Here is an 18,972-nt window from a genome sequence, read left to right as displayed (position 1 = left end):
AGCGAGGCAAGGTGGGGTAGAGAGCAAGAAGGGACGGGGCTACTAGCTTGTGTGTCAACGTTTTGCCAGGCCAGTAGCTGGCAAGCATGCAAGGCGTTCGTTAGTGTCTTTATATTTTCAAAATCGATCGGTTTTTTTTTTCTATTTTGATATGGGTCGCTGGGGAGATGTAGCAACCATGCATTTTCTTAAACATTATCGCAAGCATGAGTGCTTATGGGATACGACGTCTCCATTGTATAAAAACAAATCGGCTAGAGAAAATGCTTACCAAAAGATCATAGAAGCCATGGAAGATGAGAATATGACAATCAAATGTGTAACAACTAAAATAAAAAGTTTAAGATCGACATATCATCAGGAACTGAAGAAAATTAAAGAGTCGATACGATCAGAAGCTGGTTCCGGAGAATTATATAAACCATCATTACATTGGTTCGACGAAATGAATTCCTTCCTGCATGACTCTATAGAAACCAAAGACGCAACATCCGGACATATCGTAAGTATTACACTTTTACCATTATTACACGTTTATATTATTAAAACTAATCATAATAATTTATGTAGTAGGGGAGGGTGGGACTTTTTTAAGTAACCACTAACTAAAACAATATTTTCGAGCATAAAATGAAAATCCCTTTTCCCAAGTTCCCAAAACCAAGTTCATTTGATCATATCTTGAAGATTTTAATGTTATGGCAGTCTTTATAGAATTAACAATTGAAGACATCGCAGAATTATTGACAATAGACGAAATAGGTTCCATGACAAAACAGAAATGACAAAACAGAACAGTGACAAAACAGAACAACAATAAATATAACTATGACCTTTCAGGAAAAATATAAATTTAATATTGAAATTGTCCTACCTCTATTATGTTGATAAATTTTTAATAGCACAGATTTTCAATACGCCATAATAAATCAAATTATATACAGTGTTGCCGTACAGTATATAGTGTTGCCGGCAATCTTAGGATATCTCAATATAATATGTTCAAAATGATTGGGTGACTAGGTACAACGAAATAATGATCTAACCTAACCTAAATAGATTTCACAAAAATTAATGTTTCATTTTTCCCTGGCTGTTCTATTTTGTCACTGTTCTGTTTTGTCCGGATACTTAATGAAGAACAAACTCTAGTTGCTCTCGATTGTTTCGGAGAGTGAATGATTCAACGTTAGTTCATAGTAGCGATGATGAAGGAGTGGTTCCACCAACTGAAAGTTCAATAATTCTAGAAGGCTTCCTACTACCCAATAAGCTTGGCAATCATTTTTTAACATATTATTATGATAATAATGCCGAACGAGCTGTGCAGTTCCAACGTGATTTAAAAGTGATTATTGAACGTTATCAAGAAACATACAAGGATCCAACAAATGTAAAATCTCAGTGAATTTATATTCAAACCAGCGTTCACAAAATATTACCAGCGATGACTGATTTTTTGCCGTTTATTGTCAAATTGCGACACTGAATGAATAAATAATTTATTAAATCAAATTATATTTAAATGGCAACCTTGTCAATGTATTACATATATTATAATGTAATGTAACTTATGAAACTATTTTTATATATTAAAAAATATTTGAAATCGAGAATATTATAATTTTTGCACAGTAACTCACTGTGCAAATAGAATATCAAGTGTATACAAACAAAACCTTTATGAATTCATATTAAAAAATATAGATTGGCGGTCGAAAGGCTTCTACGGTAAATGATATTTAATAAATGGTAAAGGCCATACCTTAGTTGAGACACGGTCTAAAAAGATCGTCGCTAGGCGATGCGCGGATTGCGGGTCGCGGGTGCAAATGAGGCATGTCAAACCAAATATAATTTGTCTTATAAATCCAACATGTGTCCATTCAATGTTCTGTTTATTGTTTTATCAGTAACAATAATAATATATTCATTGGCATGTTTTGGTAAGTAAATGGGTAACGTTTTAAGTCATCTTTACACGATTTAAGAATTATTACGGCCGTCGCCATCACGAAGCAAAATGACGTGTTTCCAGCTCTACATTCTCTCTCAGAATGGGAGCGAGTGCAAAATTTCGTCGCGCCTATGGTTGAAAATTATTTGCCGTTTCACTGATGAATCACCTTAAGGATGTCTCAAAAATTCACCGCAATACATGGCTTCATATGGCAACATGCGATGAGAATGTGGGCCAACCCTTAGCGTTCATTCGTGACGATTCAACTACACAGTATTAAGAATAACTATTGACCGTATATTTTGGTGAAGTATTAATAATTGTCATATTATAATGTGTTAATAAACTGGCAAGAGCGAACAATTTATATTATCGTATTTGGCTTTTGGGTTGTCAACTAAAACGAAACAGGTACGATAATAAACTTCCAAAACTCTTAGACTAAAACGACTAATATATACCTGATTCTATATGACTACATTACATGTAAATTGTACGTATTACATTTCGGGGTAGCTTATTTACCATGAGCTGTCTTACCGGAAAGAAATGACCGTATTTAGATGAAAAAGATACGCGTTGTTCGTGGAGTATTGCAGACAATTATTATATATTTTATTATATTCAATAAGAACATTAATTTGATATTGATTGGTTGCAAATATCTGATAATAACGCTGCCATTATTATGAGATTTAAATTTGATTATGCTCGACTTGATACTTTCTATTTCTAATTTGCTTACATACATATTTTCAACCGTCTTTCGCATGTATTCCGGTAGGTTTTATTAAGTGTTTCATTTAGGCGTGAATTTTATTTCAATACTATACGACTCAAAGAAATTGGACGGTTCTATTTGGTTCGATTCCATATATATGACGATCATCTACTCAACATTATATTATTATGCAGATACTTTTGTAAACTGTATTTTATCAAATAATAGCTGACAATAAATGTCATTCAGTGTTTATCTTTTTCACAGACCACACCACCAGCTTTAGACGAGCATAATATGCAATCATCAGGAGAATTTCAGGAAATCACCGTAGAAGAAATTGACCCTTTTGAGGACTCCCAGCCGTCAGTGAAAGAAGAATCCACCGAACAACCGTGTACGTCTCATCAGATGATTTTGGGAGATCTCAGCAGACCCACTATTGAAAGAGCCGTAACATCTTCAACACCAAGAATCTCGTCCATCACCAGGATACTAGACAAACCTCCTTCAATAAAAAGACACGCAAGCGACGATCTCACTCACGATGACACGGCAAATGCCTCACATACCATGTCTCGGGTGATTTATACTTCGAATTCCAATGAAGACGAATTCTACTTCTTTGCGTTGAGCGTCGCTGCACAATTACGGCGACTTCCACTGGAAACGGCCATGTTGGTGCAAGCCGATATTCAAAACAAATTGTCCCAGGCTAGGATTCAAAATCGATCATATTATCAAGTTCATCATTCATCGTATACAAGCTCATCAGTTCAGTCAGACTCAGGCCATAATTCCGGAAAAACAAATTCTACAGGATATATGGAAGAGTCTTAGAGTCTAAAACTCTTCCTTGACAACGAAGGCCTCATGGTTTCCTAAAATGCTTCTCCACAATATCACTCGCTGCAGCACGCATGGCGACTAGTAGAGAATTCTGTTGCACTTTTAATTTGTAAGTTACGTCCATCCGTCCGTCTAATCTTAAGCCCAGTCGCACATTGAAAATCGTCTCGACTGGGATAGACATAAGGACAGTGACGTCACGGGGTTATCCGAAATACATGAAGAAGTAGCTCCTGAATATATACCAGTGCGACATTTTGGTATTATACTTATACATGCACCCCATGAAAGGTGAAATTTGTTGCTTGTGGCACCGGCTAAGGCAGGGGGGGGGCAAACTTTTTGGATGGAGGGCCAAATTCAAGAATTTAAAATGAGCGGCGGGCCGCAAGTAAAATACCATTTTTAGATATACACTATTTATTATCACGAAAAATAAACATTACAAAAAATTAATGAGAAGAATGAAACTGTTTTAATGTTGTTGTGAAAATGTTGTAATGAAATTAATGAGTAGAAAAAATCATTTTTTTAATTCAGGTGTTAATTTTGTAGTTGATATTCTCAAAACTGCTTGTAAATGGGCATCGGAGATATTTGACCGTAAAGAATTTTTATTGAGGTCCAAGTTGGTCGAATTTGTCTGAATTAAGGGCATTATAAAATTTGGAGATTTCTTCACGACGATGCAATTCTCTTAAATCAGTGTCACACTGCAGATCAATAATATCAAGTTGTAGCTCACCAAATCTTTGTGAAAAATTGTCATTCAGAGCTTTAATAATTTTACCATATTCTTCAAATTGATATTCTGGTATATTCAGCAACTTCAAAGTTGGAAAGTGGTCCACGTTGTTATTCGATATTTTTCGAAGGAATGACTTGAGTTTTAATTGAAATCCATTCAAACTTTTTACCATATCATGGGCATATATTTTGTTTCCTTGCAACGCGGAGTTAAAAGTATTTAAATGTGTCACGATGTTCAACGTAGAAAATAGTGGTTACATAGTGTAGACGAGATGCAAGGAAGACGTACTGAGATAATACATTTACAAAACAACAAATTCTTCAAATTTTAATCTATTGTCAATATTTTTTAAAAAATTATAAAAAAGTTATTCGTAATCAAAAGTACAATTAATGATGGCGGGCCGCAAAAAAATACCCGGCGGGCCACATGCGGCCCGCGGGCCGCAGTTTGCCCTCCCCTGGGCTAAGGCACCAATGCCACCAATATTAGTAGCTGATATTGTACAGTTGTACAGATTTATTATGCCTAGTCTAGATAAATATCAGTACATCATCAACTATTCGAAAGTTGTATCAAATTTGTTTTCGAACGTTGAACATGATTTATAAACTTTTTTTATACCGATGGGGATGGAAAACATTGTTCATTATTAAAAAGACTTTTTGGTCTGGACTAGGCTTAATCCTCCCATTATTATGGGACGCAGTGATATTATTGTAGCCGCCGAAGGCAACACTTCATGTATTTGAATTATAAAAAATACTTATAAATAAAATTCAATCGACTATTTGCAATACTCTAAAAGTATAATTTCTTATCCTAACAAATATATCTAATTAAGAGTGTACATAATTTCAATATATCTCTGTAGCAATATGGCGAGGACCAAAAAGCCAATATAATTGAATTTTAAAATCATTTCGATATTTAAAAATTTGAGACTATATAATTACGTGTTGCCAGTATGTTAACTTTATACGTAACGGTTGCAATGCGATAATTAAATATCTTCTTTACTGTCATATTATTTCCTACTTATAAAACCTCTTTAATTTGTCAATGTAAGTATACACATCTTTCAAATAAAATCAACTTTCACATTACAGTACGTAATCACATTATTCTTCTTAAATTATTTGTATTCAAACAACATTTGAAATATTTGTGGTGTTCATATTCGGATAAACACTTGCAATTTCACATACATTATATGAAACTAAATTAAATACACTCATATCTACGTAATAACATAAATAATCAGAACATTATTTTGGTTTACTTTGGCTACATAATGGGGAATACCGAAAAGATATCAACTTCCGCATACCATATTATTCAAAGGAAGATTTGCGGTAAATGAAACTTTGGCAGAATAAGACTGTTGTGACTCTGGAATACCTTCCTTAAATTGGTTTGAGTTCTTCTGGTCTATTTTTAACAGTTATCACTTTAGCATGTTTCCGTTATTTTCATTGGTCCAAATTAGCATGGAAAACATTCCATACACTAAGCGACTAAGCAGTTATTAAGCTGCTATCTCAAATAATTAGTAAATTCGTAATACGGTTTAATTAAGGTTGGTAGACATGTCGGTCAAATTCGGGTATGTTCGTAGTGGCAACTCTTCTCCAAAGCACTCTTCAAAGAGTGATCTAGCATCTCCAGTGAAATTTTTCTTTTGGGGTTTACTACTTTTGAAAATTACGGCCTCTATCTCTACCTAAAGGTAGTGTGTTGATATTGCTTATGAAATGTGAAAAGTCCACTTTCTGATAAACATCGAATTAGATAGGTTTATACCACAAATATATTTTATCATAAAAACCATAGGCTCCAGTTTCGTTTGTACATGACGTATCTTATGGATGTATATCTCTATAAATAACTAAATAAATAAATCAAGTCTCGTGTGTTGGTGTTTACCAGTTCGCTTGCACTCCCTTTCAAGGGAACGAACTGGTCGAAAAAGGAGCAAAAAGCCTAGAATCACGAAGCGGTCCGCCGAGAATCGAACGAAAGGACAAGTGGTCGGTGCTCACGGACCGCGACCTGTTTTGTGAGGGGGGCCGCTGCGAGGGTGAGCGCGGGAGGGGGGTTGGAAGCTACAAGAATGCTCTACGGTCGGAAAAGAAATACACTTTAACATCGAGCAGGGGTGCTGTGTTTGGATCGTCTGATGAACAAATATTATGTAAAGTAGCAATATGTAGGTAGATATTCTACGCTAGTTTGATATTATTATCTTTTGTGAAATAAGATCGTGAAGACTACGGAAAGTAATATCTACGTCATAACTACGTTGGTAACGACTGACGACACACACAATAAAAACCATCTGGGCGCTAGGGGAACAAAAATACTCTTTCATGATCATCTCAGTGCCTCAAAATACATCCTCCTTTCACATTACATACTACAGCACTCTGACGGCCACAAATATTATACTACATTATATATAAGAGAAGAATCGATACGTAATATAATGGAATGGATGTCACAATGCCTATATAATATACATGTAAAACCTCATGCGGTCAAAGGCTGTAATAATTCGTACGTAAATGTATAATGCTGTTTAATAGAATAGCATGACATCTACCGGCAAATTTTCGAAAAAGATCGGCAAATTGTTGAAGGCTTTTCATTATCACCATTCAAACAAATAATTAGAAAATTTCAAAAAAAGTTTTCCTACGCTGTTAAATCATATTTAATTTTAGATATATTTATTTTATTAAAAAGTAGTACTTATTTTGGTTTTTTGTTCGAATTTTTTTTTTCGATCATGTCCGATCCTAATAGGATCATATGGGCATCCACATGGTAGAGGTTTGTATTAACAGATTTTGTTTTTTTTTTTACGAGAAATGGATGTCAGCCACTTGCTAAACCTATTAGGTCCATACCCTGACTCACACACAAATTGAAAAACAATATGTGTACTTGCCAGACCCTTAAGTCCAACGCTTAAGCCGCGCAGCCACCGTGGGTGTTATAAAATACCAACCCGAATATGAAGCCCGAAGCGTATATATATTTAAAATTAAACCTCGTTTAGTACACTGACTGGCAGAGTTGTAAGTATAAATAATGTCCGGTATTAAAACAATGCATCTGTTTATTTAACTGAGTTTGAGGTTAATCAAAAGATATTCTTAAGTGGCGCCCAACAAAGGGTTGGCGATGCCTGGATACACAATAGTATGAAGAACGATATACGACAGAGCCGTGGCGAGTTTTCAAGAACAAAGGAAATTATGGTAAATATATAAATATATGGATATCGTGCTGATTTTCATACGAGGCGTGGATAATCAAAACGTACAAAGGTATGCATGGTGTTGTACTGGACATTGTGATATTTGATACGACTCGGATCGTAAAAAGAAGTGCCCGCACGAGATCTGGGTGGTCGATGGAAATCGCATTATTAATACCATGGAAAAATTATTACAAGTAATTTGCGAGACACAGAAGCCTTCCAAAGGTAAAACATTGCATTATATTATAAATTATACCCTCGATTTATGTACCTACTTAAACGGGTATTGTTCATCGAATAGCATTAATTATTACCATTAATTACCAATGTATAAAATAAATAGTAAATTGTCATATTCGCTCCAAAGCGGAGCATAATATGGGTTGTTATAATATTATGTTCAGACTTGTTACTTTGATTATTAACCTAGTCCTAGTCGCACATTGCAAAACGTCTTGACTGGGATAATAGTCATAAATCGAAACTGGGCGCAACATGCAACTTTCGTATGTGCGTATAGGCAAGGCGAGGACAGTGACGTCACACGGCAAGTCAAAATGAATGACGAAGTGCGACACTGCAGGATTATAACTGCGCTGCATGTCGGGTGAAAATAGTAGCATGTGACTCCAGATGTTTTTTTTTTAACTAAAATGTTTTATTCCATCAGTGTGCGAAGGTCCATAAGATAACGTGTGTTTTGCGAATAACGAGTATGTCACATCGGCGTATTCGACACGTTGCAGACGGACGTGTTTAGATGTGCGAACCGGCTTAGCCGTTCATGCGACTCTATGTAGGTATTATCGCTCTCCAGCAAACATAATATGGGATACGAACGCACAGTCACGGTTTTAGAGACGGACGCTCTACCATCTAATCCACCGTGTTTCATGAATGTATAAAGTGCCTACCATTTCAATTATATTAAACTTTCAAAGTATTTTTAATTAAAGCTCCATGGGTTTAGTACTATTTCATAGTACCTAATAGGTTTCACATGGCATAATATAGGTATGTATATGGTAGGCATCAGTAGCGAAGGGTGGAGGTAGGCTGTTAAGATCCGCGATAAATAGTGCACATTAAACTTTGTTAGTCATACCAATTTGTTTTTACTGAACTAATACTACGAATTGCAGATAGTGCAAATTCAATTAAACCCTTGCATTAACAAAGTCATAATAGGTAATAGTCAAAAAATACTCAAATATCTAAAAAATATCTAAAATTATGCAATCAAATCATACATAACTTTGAATATTTTATAGATAGAAGAATATTTTTTATCTATTATAGTTTGGTTTAGGCAGAGCTTAATGCGTTTAAAAAAATAACCAACAATATGTGTAATATGTATTCTTAATTCAACGAAACCAATAAGAGTGAATGAAAAAATCTGCAAAGTTTTATCGTCTCGCCCAAAATATATCATAACGATTATGGTTTGGTTTTCGCAGGGTTTGATTGAATTTTAAAAACTAACCAATACCATTCGTAAATTGTAGTCTTATTTTAATGAAAACAAATACGTATGACTGACAAAGATCATTGTGCACTATTTATGGCGGATCTTAACAGCCTACCTCCACCCTTCGCCACGAAAGAAGAAACCCAGATAAGGAGACCATTTACTCTGGAATATCAGAAAACTCGGATCACATTAATTTCAACTGATTTTGTCAAATCTTTCCAAGTGGATAGTATTAATTTATAATATTAATACTATCGACTGAAGGTACTTGATGGAATTTGAATTTAAATTCTAATGGATTCAAGCTCTGTAGTATTCCATTTAAGTCGTTTTTTGCGACCCGGGTTTCGCCTTTCGGCATCTTCAGGCGCCGTGTACACTCACCAAAGGTAAACACACACTGACTGACTGGGTCGCAAAAAACGACTTAAATGGAATAGTACAGAGCTTGAATCCATTAGAAGTATTAATTTATATTATATATTCTATAATTATCATATTAATAATAATCTAAAATACGGTGACCCTTAACTATAAAGCGTTGTGTTAACATTGATAAAAAAAACTAAAACGTTACCTACTAAATAATAAGTGACAACCCAGCGTAGTTATTACGAGTATGAAATATTTATTTAGATTTCTTTAATAATTATTCTAAGAGGAACATTATCATATTATTATAATAAAATATGTTATAATTGCCTGGTGGTCTCAGCCAATTTTCCTTAGTACAATTGTTTTCTTACGAATTACCGGACACTGGTATAAATACTCAAATAAACTATGTTATCAAAGAGAATTTGTACAAACCACTTCAATCACGGTGGTCTTGGTATGGTAAGGACTATATCCGGCCGCGCAGAAGTTACACGCAATCAAAGTAATGTTGCAACTTCAAAGTTGTGCTCGAGACGCGAGCGATCTGTCAAAAATATTAACATTGTAAAGGCGAAAGTATGAGCTAGCCATTTCCGACGGAAGCTGCAACCTTGGAAGCTTTCCACGAAAGCGCCAAAGCTTTAAGCTCTTCAATGCAATACGTAGTTTAGTTGTTAGACAGAGAAGAATTCTAAATGTTCTAAAAACAAATGCATTGATTTTACTAGGTACATATTTTCTTTTACACATTGATAATATTTAATGCAGTGGCTGAGTGAGTTATTTATAATGATTTTTTTTAATTATTATAATAGTTCTAATGGATTTTAGTTTTGTACTATTCCATTTGAGTCGTTATTTGCGACCCGGGTTTCGCCTATCGGCATCTTCAGGCACTATGCACACTGACAACAAATACAATAATTAACTCTAACTTATATAACAAATCAATAAAATAAAGTAGGTAAAAACTTTATCACCTACCTATTAAGTCAAGGATCACAATAAAAAAATTATAACAAACAAATTATGAATAGTTGAAGTGTTTGTAAAAAAAAACCCTACCTTATCAGTCTTATCACTAAATAAAACACTCGATAAGCGTATATAAATCGTCAAAACCTAAGTAATAATAGATCATAAGTAATTATAAACAATAAAAATACTACACTCAAGAGGTGTAAAATCGTCCATTCTGGGAACAATGAAAACTTATTGGGAATTAATGTAGTTAAGTACTGAGTTATATCTATGAAGTTATTAGTTAAACAATTAATTCAATTAGTTATCATATCACTTCCATCGTTCCATCATCTGTTTGTTACCTCTGTGCCAATCACGGAAGTTCATAAGTTACCAAATATGTCGCGTCTTCTACGTTTACTGGTAATCTTTCATTGGATAACATGTGGAGGAATCTTATACTTTTGAACTCTCATAATGAAGGCGTGGTAAGTAGTTTTCTGGTTTTGATAACTACCCTAAATTTTTCAGTGCTTTCCTATTCATTTGAAGACGTCAATATTATTGTACCATGTCAATTCAAGAAACTTGATGATATTTCTATACAGCCACAAGTTCAGCATCAATTCTCCGTGATATCTCCCGGTTTAGTGTCCATACTCCTTTATCTTTAAATTCTGTACAGTCTAATGTGAGTGGATGTAACCGCCTCAAGAAGAGATGTTTTGCCTTTGATCTGACTTTAGTATACTTATATAGGTAGTGACGCGTTTACTGGCATAGAGACCCGAACTGAATGATTTTGAGGCTCCCTACGATTAAAAAAATAACCATCTACATTTTATCAAAACCGTTTAAGGTGGGTTCCATTAAGTTCCATTATATTTAGTGATATTAGCGCCGCAGGCGAAAAATATCACAATCACGGAATCTACCATCAAACATGTGTGGAATATTCGTATTTTTTTGTCTCTAAACGACGCTTGACCAGCGTACTCCAATGTGACGATTGATATATTTTGTACTAATTTACCAAAATATAAATGAAAGAATTTTGTTAATTATGCATCTATTTTTTTTAAATTTTCTGTCGAATGTGTTGCATTATTTGCGTCAAAGAAATGCGCTGCTGCATGTAGATACAAATTTGTAAAATCTACTTAAACAATATTATAAAATATAGTTTATGTAGCTTGCTTTCTAGAATAATTATTCTAAACTTCATACTCCTGTAGCAAAATTCACACGTGCAAATTTAAATAGCACCCACGGCCTGAATACGACCCTATAAAATAGCAAATGCATTAAAATTAATTCGAAAATAACACGATGCAAGTAAAGTTATTTACGGATCCATTTCAAGTCGAGCTTTACGGCCGGCCGCGATTTTCAATTCGTTTTGACAAATCCTTAGAACCAGTTTCGCGGCCATCATACTAAAATACATTTCCTCCAGGATATTATTAGGTCTCGGTTAGGGTTAGACTAACTTCACTAACTGAATGGTTAAATCTTACAATGAAAATCCACCCAAATCACATGTTTCACTGACACCGTAAGTATAGTTATATGATTTCTATTAGTTAGCATTAAATTTACTTGATATTGGTAGAATTATATTTTACCGAATGAACTGAACAGATAAACGGAAACGGTCGGACGCTTATATATATTTCCATGAACAGAAATCATAAGTTTAGTATGGCATGCGGTTTCAATCTATGGATGGCCTCTAGGTATAAAAATCGTATTACGCCCTACGTGTTGGTTTTATTAGTCGATTGCTATTTCAGTTGTCACATCATTATCACGACTACAAAGACCACGTCCGATCCTAATAAGATCATACTATGGGCCTCCACAGAGTGTAGGTTTGTATAACAGATTTTGGTTTTACGAGAAATGGATGGACAGCCACTGCCTACAACCACCGATGATCTATTATTAGGTTTTCATTTCATTATCAGGATTCATACACGCCTATCGAACGCACTACTACTGATGAGGTAGGGGTCTATACTCAAATACTACACGCAAGAGGTGTGGAGTCGTCCATTCTGGGAGCAATGGTAACGTATTGGGAGTTGATGGAGTTGACTCGATGTCGGTCTTTGAAAGTTCAGTTACTAGAATGGACGATTTTACACTTCTTGAGTGTAGTATTTTTATTGTTTATAATTATTACTAATGATCTATTATTAGGTTTTGACGATTTATACACGTGATCCTTATTAGGTGGGTGATAAAGTTTTCATCTACTTTATTGTATTGATTTGTTATATAAGTTAGAGTTAATTGTATTCATTGTCAGTGTGTATCAGCCTTTTGGTGAATGTACACAGTGCCTGAAGATGCCGAAAGGCGAAACCCGGGTCGCAAAAAACGACTCAGCTGTAATGTACGTTGGCTTGCAAACAACACCACTACAACTTAATCTGCTTTTCTGTACCCATGATGGCAGTTTATACATGTAGGTATAATACGTAGACACGCTAACATGCTGCCATACTACCTACTCCAATATAATATATTATTATGATAGTTACATTGGTACTTCTTTATTACGTGCTTTTTTGTTATGCAATTAGTCTGAAATCCAGTAGGAGTAGGTTACATAACAAGATACATTTTACCGTAGGCTACCGAATTTAATATAAACAAAATACAAATCCACGATGGTATGCTACTCAAATGCGCAGAACAAAGGCCTGTCAAGCTCTCAAAATGAAAGTTCGTTCGCAGAAGAGAGGTTAAAAATAGTACTTCTGGAAATATTCCAATCCAAAACACGTCCAATCAATCAGATATTTGGTGCGCGGCACTCACGTACACGAATGATACGAAACGGACTCTATTTTTAGTTCCCATCTGCTTTACTCGATCTGCTTGCTATGTCAAATAAAACAATAAAATGTGAATAAATCAATGTTTTTATTGATGTCAAAAATATACGGTTCTACATTATATTATGCAAATGAATTCGACTGGCATGCAAATACATTATTTTTGATGTTTACTTTGAATTAAGCCTGCTCGCATACAGTCGCTGGATGCGACAAATCATAAGAAAGTGTTTATTGCGCGGAATGAGGAATGGTAATGTACATGGCCCCCATAATGGGCTGAGCTGACAGGGCTCTAGTCTGGGGGCCCGGCGTGGCGGGTCATCTGGATAAGTGAGATAAACACTTAAAATATTTTAAGTGATGTGATCGTTTCGTCTTAAGTAAATAATACAGTGAAAAACACAACAAGCAGTTAACTACGTATATTTTATGAGACAGAATGGATTTATTTTAATTTAAGAAATCTATTTCATAATACCTGCTGCCCAGCTGTAAAAATATTGTATGTGATAACTGATAATCGTTCATGAGAAACAATTAATAGAGCATCATAATGACACAAACATCATCCCTACAAAGTAACTGATTTATCAGGCGGCATAGATTTTAAATTCTTCAATTGTAAAGCTTATATTATTCTGAACTAAACAGTTCTAGTTAAAATTCAGCATTTCAAAATTTTGATATTAAATGTACGAGTATTATGAGTTAACTTGTATGAAACCGATTTATCATATTAAAAGCGAATGAAAGATTGCTTACATACTGCTACAAGCATCCGAGAATGAGATACAACTTGGATACAAAGTTCGTGAAAATATAATTTCGAGGAAAATTTCTTATTACTGTGAAATAGGTTCACTCGCGGGTGACTCGAAACGTCAGATGAAGAGCTGGCTTGGCCGGCCTTCAAAATGTAAACATTCAAAGTCACCTACTAGTGTGTACGAAATATTATGACGTCCACATTGTTTTTAAAAATTAAACTTTATAGTATACCTATACATGATACACAACAGTGAGTTGCTTCGGGATGAACACTGATTATGCCAACAGATTTATTGAGGCACAGTAGATATTACGGTTACATGTAAATAGTACGTAAAACATTTCGCCGTGAGCTTTCTATCGGAAAGAGATGACTGTATACTATACGGTCTCCAATTTTATTAGATTCAATAGGAACAGTAATTCAGTTTTCACAGCCGATTTGGGCAAAATTCATAAATTCAAGAATGAAAACCTAACCTAAGCAAATAATCCGGTATATCGGCTATTTTTTAAATTTGTTTGCTGCTGGCTTCCTGTAAAGTGTAAACCGACAAGAATCGTGTTTTATTTAGACATGAATTTTATGTCAATACTATACGACCCAAAGAGGTTGGACAGTCTTTAATATACGGCCATATATTTCCGATACAAATTTTCACGGTGAAGTGTAATACGGCGAACTGGATACGTACAAGTTTCCGGACACGAGAAATTACAAGATAAGTATAATAATATTATTATGTTTGATTACACTGCGCGTGTGCGAGGAGAAATATTGTTTCGGGGTAAGTCAACCTTAGATTAGAGTCGTTCTGAAGATTGGTTCATAGCCCGAAACAGCTGTCAACAGAAATAACAAAATGAAATGAAAACTTAATTTGCGAGAATTAATGGGCATATTTTTAAGAATTTGTATAATTATAATTGTATGATTGGTCCATTTGGAGGCCCCATTTTATTACAACGTTTTTCTTAGGTCGTATTCTTATTTGCTCGGTACAAATCTTGCAATCGATTTTAACTAACTTCCCGACTAGTTAGACATTTGAAACTTTTAGAATATATCAGAACACGATGCCAATGCATTTTTTTAATACTTTTAACCATCTTTAAGTAGAATTGAATTCATTTTTAGTTAATTCTGTTTTGTATGAAAAGTTATTTCGATACCATTATTGGTTGCTAGGGGGTTCTAGCAACTAAATTATTAAATAATATATACGTGCGTTACTATGGAAATAAATATGAAATGACATTTCATTATTCAGTACTTATTTCTATCAAGTACAATTTTTTTTGATCGTTTAAGCTAGTCAAGTCAAGTTTATATGATTCAACAGAAAATTTAAAAACGTTGTATATAAAAAGTTTTTTTTTATCTTGTAATTATTAAATTGTCAGTCGAATCAGCTGCCTCATTAAATTTGCTTCAAAGAAAATCGCTCCTGATTTCCATCAATCTACGAAACTCCAGTTATCTGTATTATGATTCCCAATGTTAATCACATGTCCTCTTCAATGCGAGCGTGATCATATACCTACGTATATATAATATGTAGGTATATAAGCAAGCACACTGCATCACGCGATGCCCCTCACGAGTTTCGCCCATTCCACAACGCGAGGTGAACCATCGCCCGTATCATTTCATTCACCTTCCATGATCTATTTCGGGATCAGTGTTTCACTGGCATCCTCTACTCGCTGGATGTACTTCGATGTAAATTCGTCGAACACATTTGATCGAATAATATTTATCAACTAGATTAGTAGATAATAATATTGTTTTGTTTTTACGCGCCCTAAAAATGTACCAATCTGTAAGACGGGTAAGCATTCAGCGCATAATTTTAGAAACAAAATCAGAATCATCACTGCACATAATATAATATATAATAAAAAAAAAATTGAATTTAATACTGACAAATGTGTGTGTCTTTTCGAAATCAAGATCTCCAATTATATTCAACTATAAAAATTAATTATGTCAAATAGATTACTGGAGCGTCAATGAGAGATTAAAGATCTTGGCATATTGTTTGAATCACGTTTATCATTTCATTTTTATGCACCCGTCAATTGCATGCGTGGTCGCCTGTTTTGGGTGAAGCCTGTTTCCTCATGTCAGGCTCAGCAGACACCAATAGCGAAGGCTGTGCGGCTGGTCAATGCACTCCCTAGAGATATATACATTTTAGCGATACATTATCTATTTTGTTTTAAATATTCTATTTTATTCTAATGGATTCAAGCTCTGTACTATTCCATTTAAGTGGTTTTTTCGACCCGGGTTTCGCCCTTCGGCATCTTCAGGCACCGTGTACACTCACCAAAGGTACCAAAGGCACATATTAGTGTGTGTTTCAGTATGTGTTTACCTTTGGTGAGTGTACACGGCGCCTGAAGATGCCGAAAGGCGAAACCCGGGTCGCAAAAAACCACTTAAATGGAATAGTACAGAGCTTGAATCCATTGGAATTTAAATTCAAATTCAATCAAGTACCTTCAGTCGATAGTATTAATATTCTATTGTATTGTTTAATTTGTATTTTCTTGAATTATTGTTGTTTTTTTTTTATTCCATTTCTTTTGCTATGAAATTATTTTTTGGTTTGTTTTTTCTTTACTAAGTTGATTTACCTGTACTTTTTATTATAAATGTCATGTTGTGAACGTCTTAAATTAATAATTTGTTATGTGCTCAATGTGTCTTTTTAAAATAAATAAAATAAATGTTATCACATTTGACAATTACAACAGCGGTAAATCATCACAGATTGACCCAATTCGGGCTTATTATATCTTTTCAACGGGGTAACATTTGTTACTATCGGCCGATTAGTTGCCGAATTACAGCTGTTAAAAATTGCTACTAATTTAGTAACACCTACGCGTTATTTTTTATCAAAATGGTATTCGGTCATCTCTTTTCGGAATGACAGGTAACGGTTGATGTGATACGGAGAAATGTAATACCTACGTATAATTAATTACATGTAACCTGGCTCCCCATATGGCACGATTTCAATTATGTGCCTGAAAACTTGGATAAGACATAAATGCAAACGTGAATACGACTGCTTGGTAATGGTAACGAGAGAATGGTCGCGGCATCCTGCTCTGCTGTCTGTTTACAATGTTTACATTGATCGAAGTAGGGGAGCAGGGGATACAAATAAAAACCAACGACAAGCGACAACTTGTTGGCATTCCGGGAATTCATTCGAATCGACGACAAGAAAGACTAACAATGACAGTAACGAAGTGCTCCGAACTGACGCCAGAGCGATTCAGTTTTATAGGCCGTACAAAGAAGCGATTCATTACAGGAGATGATGCATGCTTTCCTATACGTACGTTTACAATGACAGACACATGCAATTCAAGAAGATATTTCTTAGTTAATTAATGTATATTATATTCGGAGCAGGGCTGCGCTAAATGTGGTTACTGTCGTCAAGTAAATATGACAAATTAAAATTTTAACATAACTATTTGAAATAATTTTACACTAAATTGCGCCATAGGAAATTTTCACTATACATTACATTTGTGCGACCCTCTTAAGCTTCATAAATGCATGCATAATGCTAGGTCTGATCCATTTATGGGAATATTGAGACTATGAGAGAAATTACGATATTTTTTTATATACAACTATGAAATTGCGATTGCAGTACAACAGTCGAATCTTGCATCTCAATTCTCATTACGTAAAATAGACGTACCCTGTCTCGTTCTCAAAGTTAGCACGGCCAAGAGAGGGGCTTTTAAAAGATGGCACCTTTTGACAGTTCAGACGGTTACCTTTTTAACATATTGAACCGCCAGAATACGTTAAGTGATAACTGTGATAAATTTATCACAATTAGCTCTTTTCGTGTGTTAAGTGATATTATGTTAAAATAGGCCTGCAGAAGCGGAGCATCAATATGGACCTTCGAAGCGACGATGTTATCCGATGGATTGTTTAAGAAGATTCATTTATGGTCATTATCTCAACTTTGTATCTATTACACATAAATTAACAATTGCAGATTTGAACACGTGCACGGAATAAGAGTTGAGTGCTATATTTTCTATTAATAAACAGAGAAAACTAAAATACCTATCGAATATAACACGCGGGCGATTTACTACGCTCTCCCATTGTCATTCTACGACTTGAACAAACTATTGTGCAAGAAAGAACCATTAAAACATTAAAGAGTCAAAATGCAATACAAATACAAAACACAATTCAGCATACGTATAAAATAATATTATAGCAAGTCTTCGTTATGATTTTTTAATTCTAATCTGCATAATATTGATACACAAACTTTGAGCCGGCATTGTATCGTAGGTAGGTGGACAACGGATTAAAAATAATTCTAATAGTATTTATTACATCATTTATATTATGTTATGCAGCCGAAATGTCACCAGAAGCTGTCACATGAAGCTGAGAAATGCAGAAGTGTTGTTGTCTCTTTCGCGTGGAAAGGTGTGGGATGGCGTTTAGTTTTCCATTACAACAGGAATGAATCACAAATGAGACGAATAATGAATGCTTTGTTTAGCTATGTAGATTGCGTTGCATAACGTAACGGAACTGTTTGATTTACCTATTCTCTTTCAGCTATAGGCTTATTGTATTTTACTAAATATAGCTCGGTTCTCAACTTTTTTTGCAACCCCTCACATGAAGTTAAAAAAATAATGCATTTTTAATAGGATGATGAAAACTCATTAAAGTCCATAAATAATACATGAATAATTATGGACGAGCACTTTACTCTGTTTACACCAATGACATATTAAATGGACAACTCACTTCATACCGGCGCGCACGAGAAATCGTGCATGAAAGTCATTCACAGATGTATAGGTAGATGTCACGTGACCATATGACGTATCCATTTCCATTATGCGATACAAGCTTCGAGAGTTTATAGTAATATAACCTTTATTCTAATGGCGTATTAGTGTCATGACTCATTGCGTTAGAAACA

General features: G+C 34.6%; 2 protein-coding genes across 3 annotated transcripts in view; one reads left to right on the top strand and one right to left on the bottom strand.

Moving 5' to 3' along the window:
* The window catches only part of brat (tripartite motif-containing protein brain tumor), a 449,650-nt gene that overhangs the window by 275,426 nt on the left and 155,252 nt on the right, over positions 1-18,972 (bottom strand). The window lies entirely within an intron of this gene.
* LOC147077751 (uncharacterized) lies at positions 79-3,961 on the top strand. Its single transcript, XM_085960739.1, has 2 exons — positions 79-502; positions 2,949-3,961. The coding sequence occupies exons 1-2, from the start codon at positions 152-154 to the stop codon at positions 3,519-3,521; spliced, it is 924 nt and encodes a 307-aa protein (XP_085816865.1). The 5' UTR covers positions 79-151; the 3' UTR covers positions 3,522-3,961.

Source organism: Rhyacophila brunnea, unplaced genomic scaffold (genome assembly GCF_057557595.1).
Source record: "Rhyacophila brunnea isolate RB1 unplaced genomic scaffold, BYU_Rbru_1.0 scaffold_12, whole genome shotgun sequence".
NCBI classification, from domain to species: domain Eukaryota; kingdom Metazoa; phylum Arthropoda; class Insecta; order Trichoptera; family Rhyacophilidae; genus Rhyacophila; species Rhyacophila brunnea.
The sequence above is the reverse complement of the archived record's forward strand: the minus strand, read 5'-3'. Positions and strand labels throughout refer to the sequence as shown.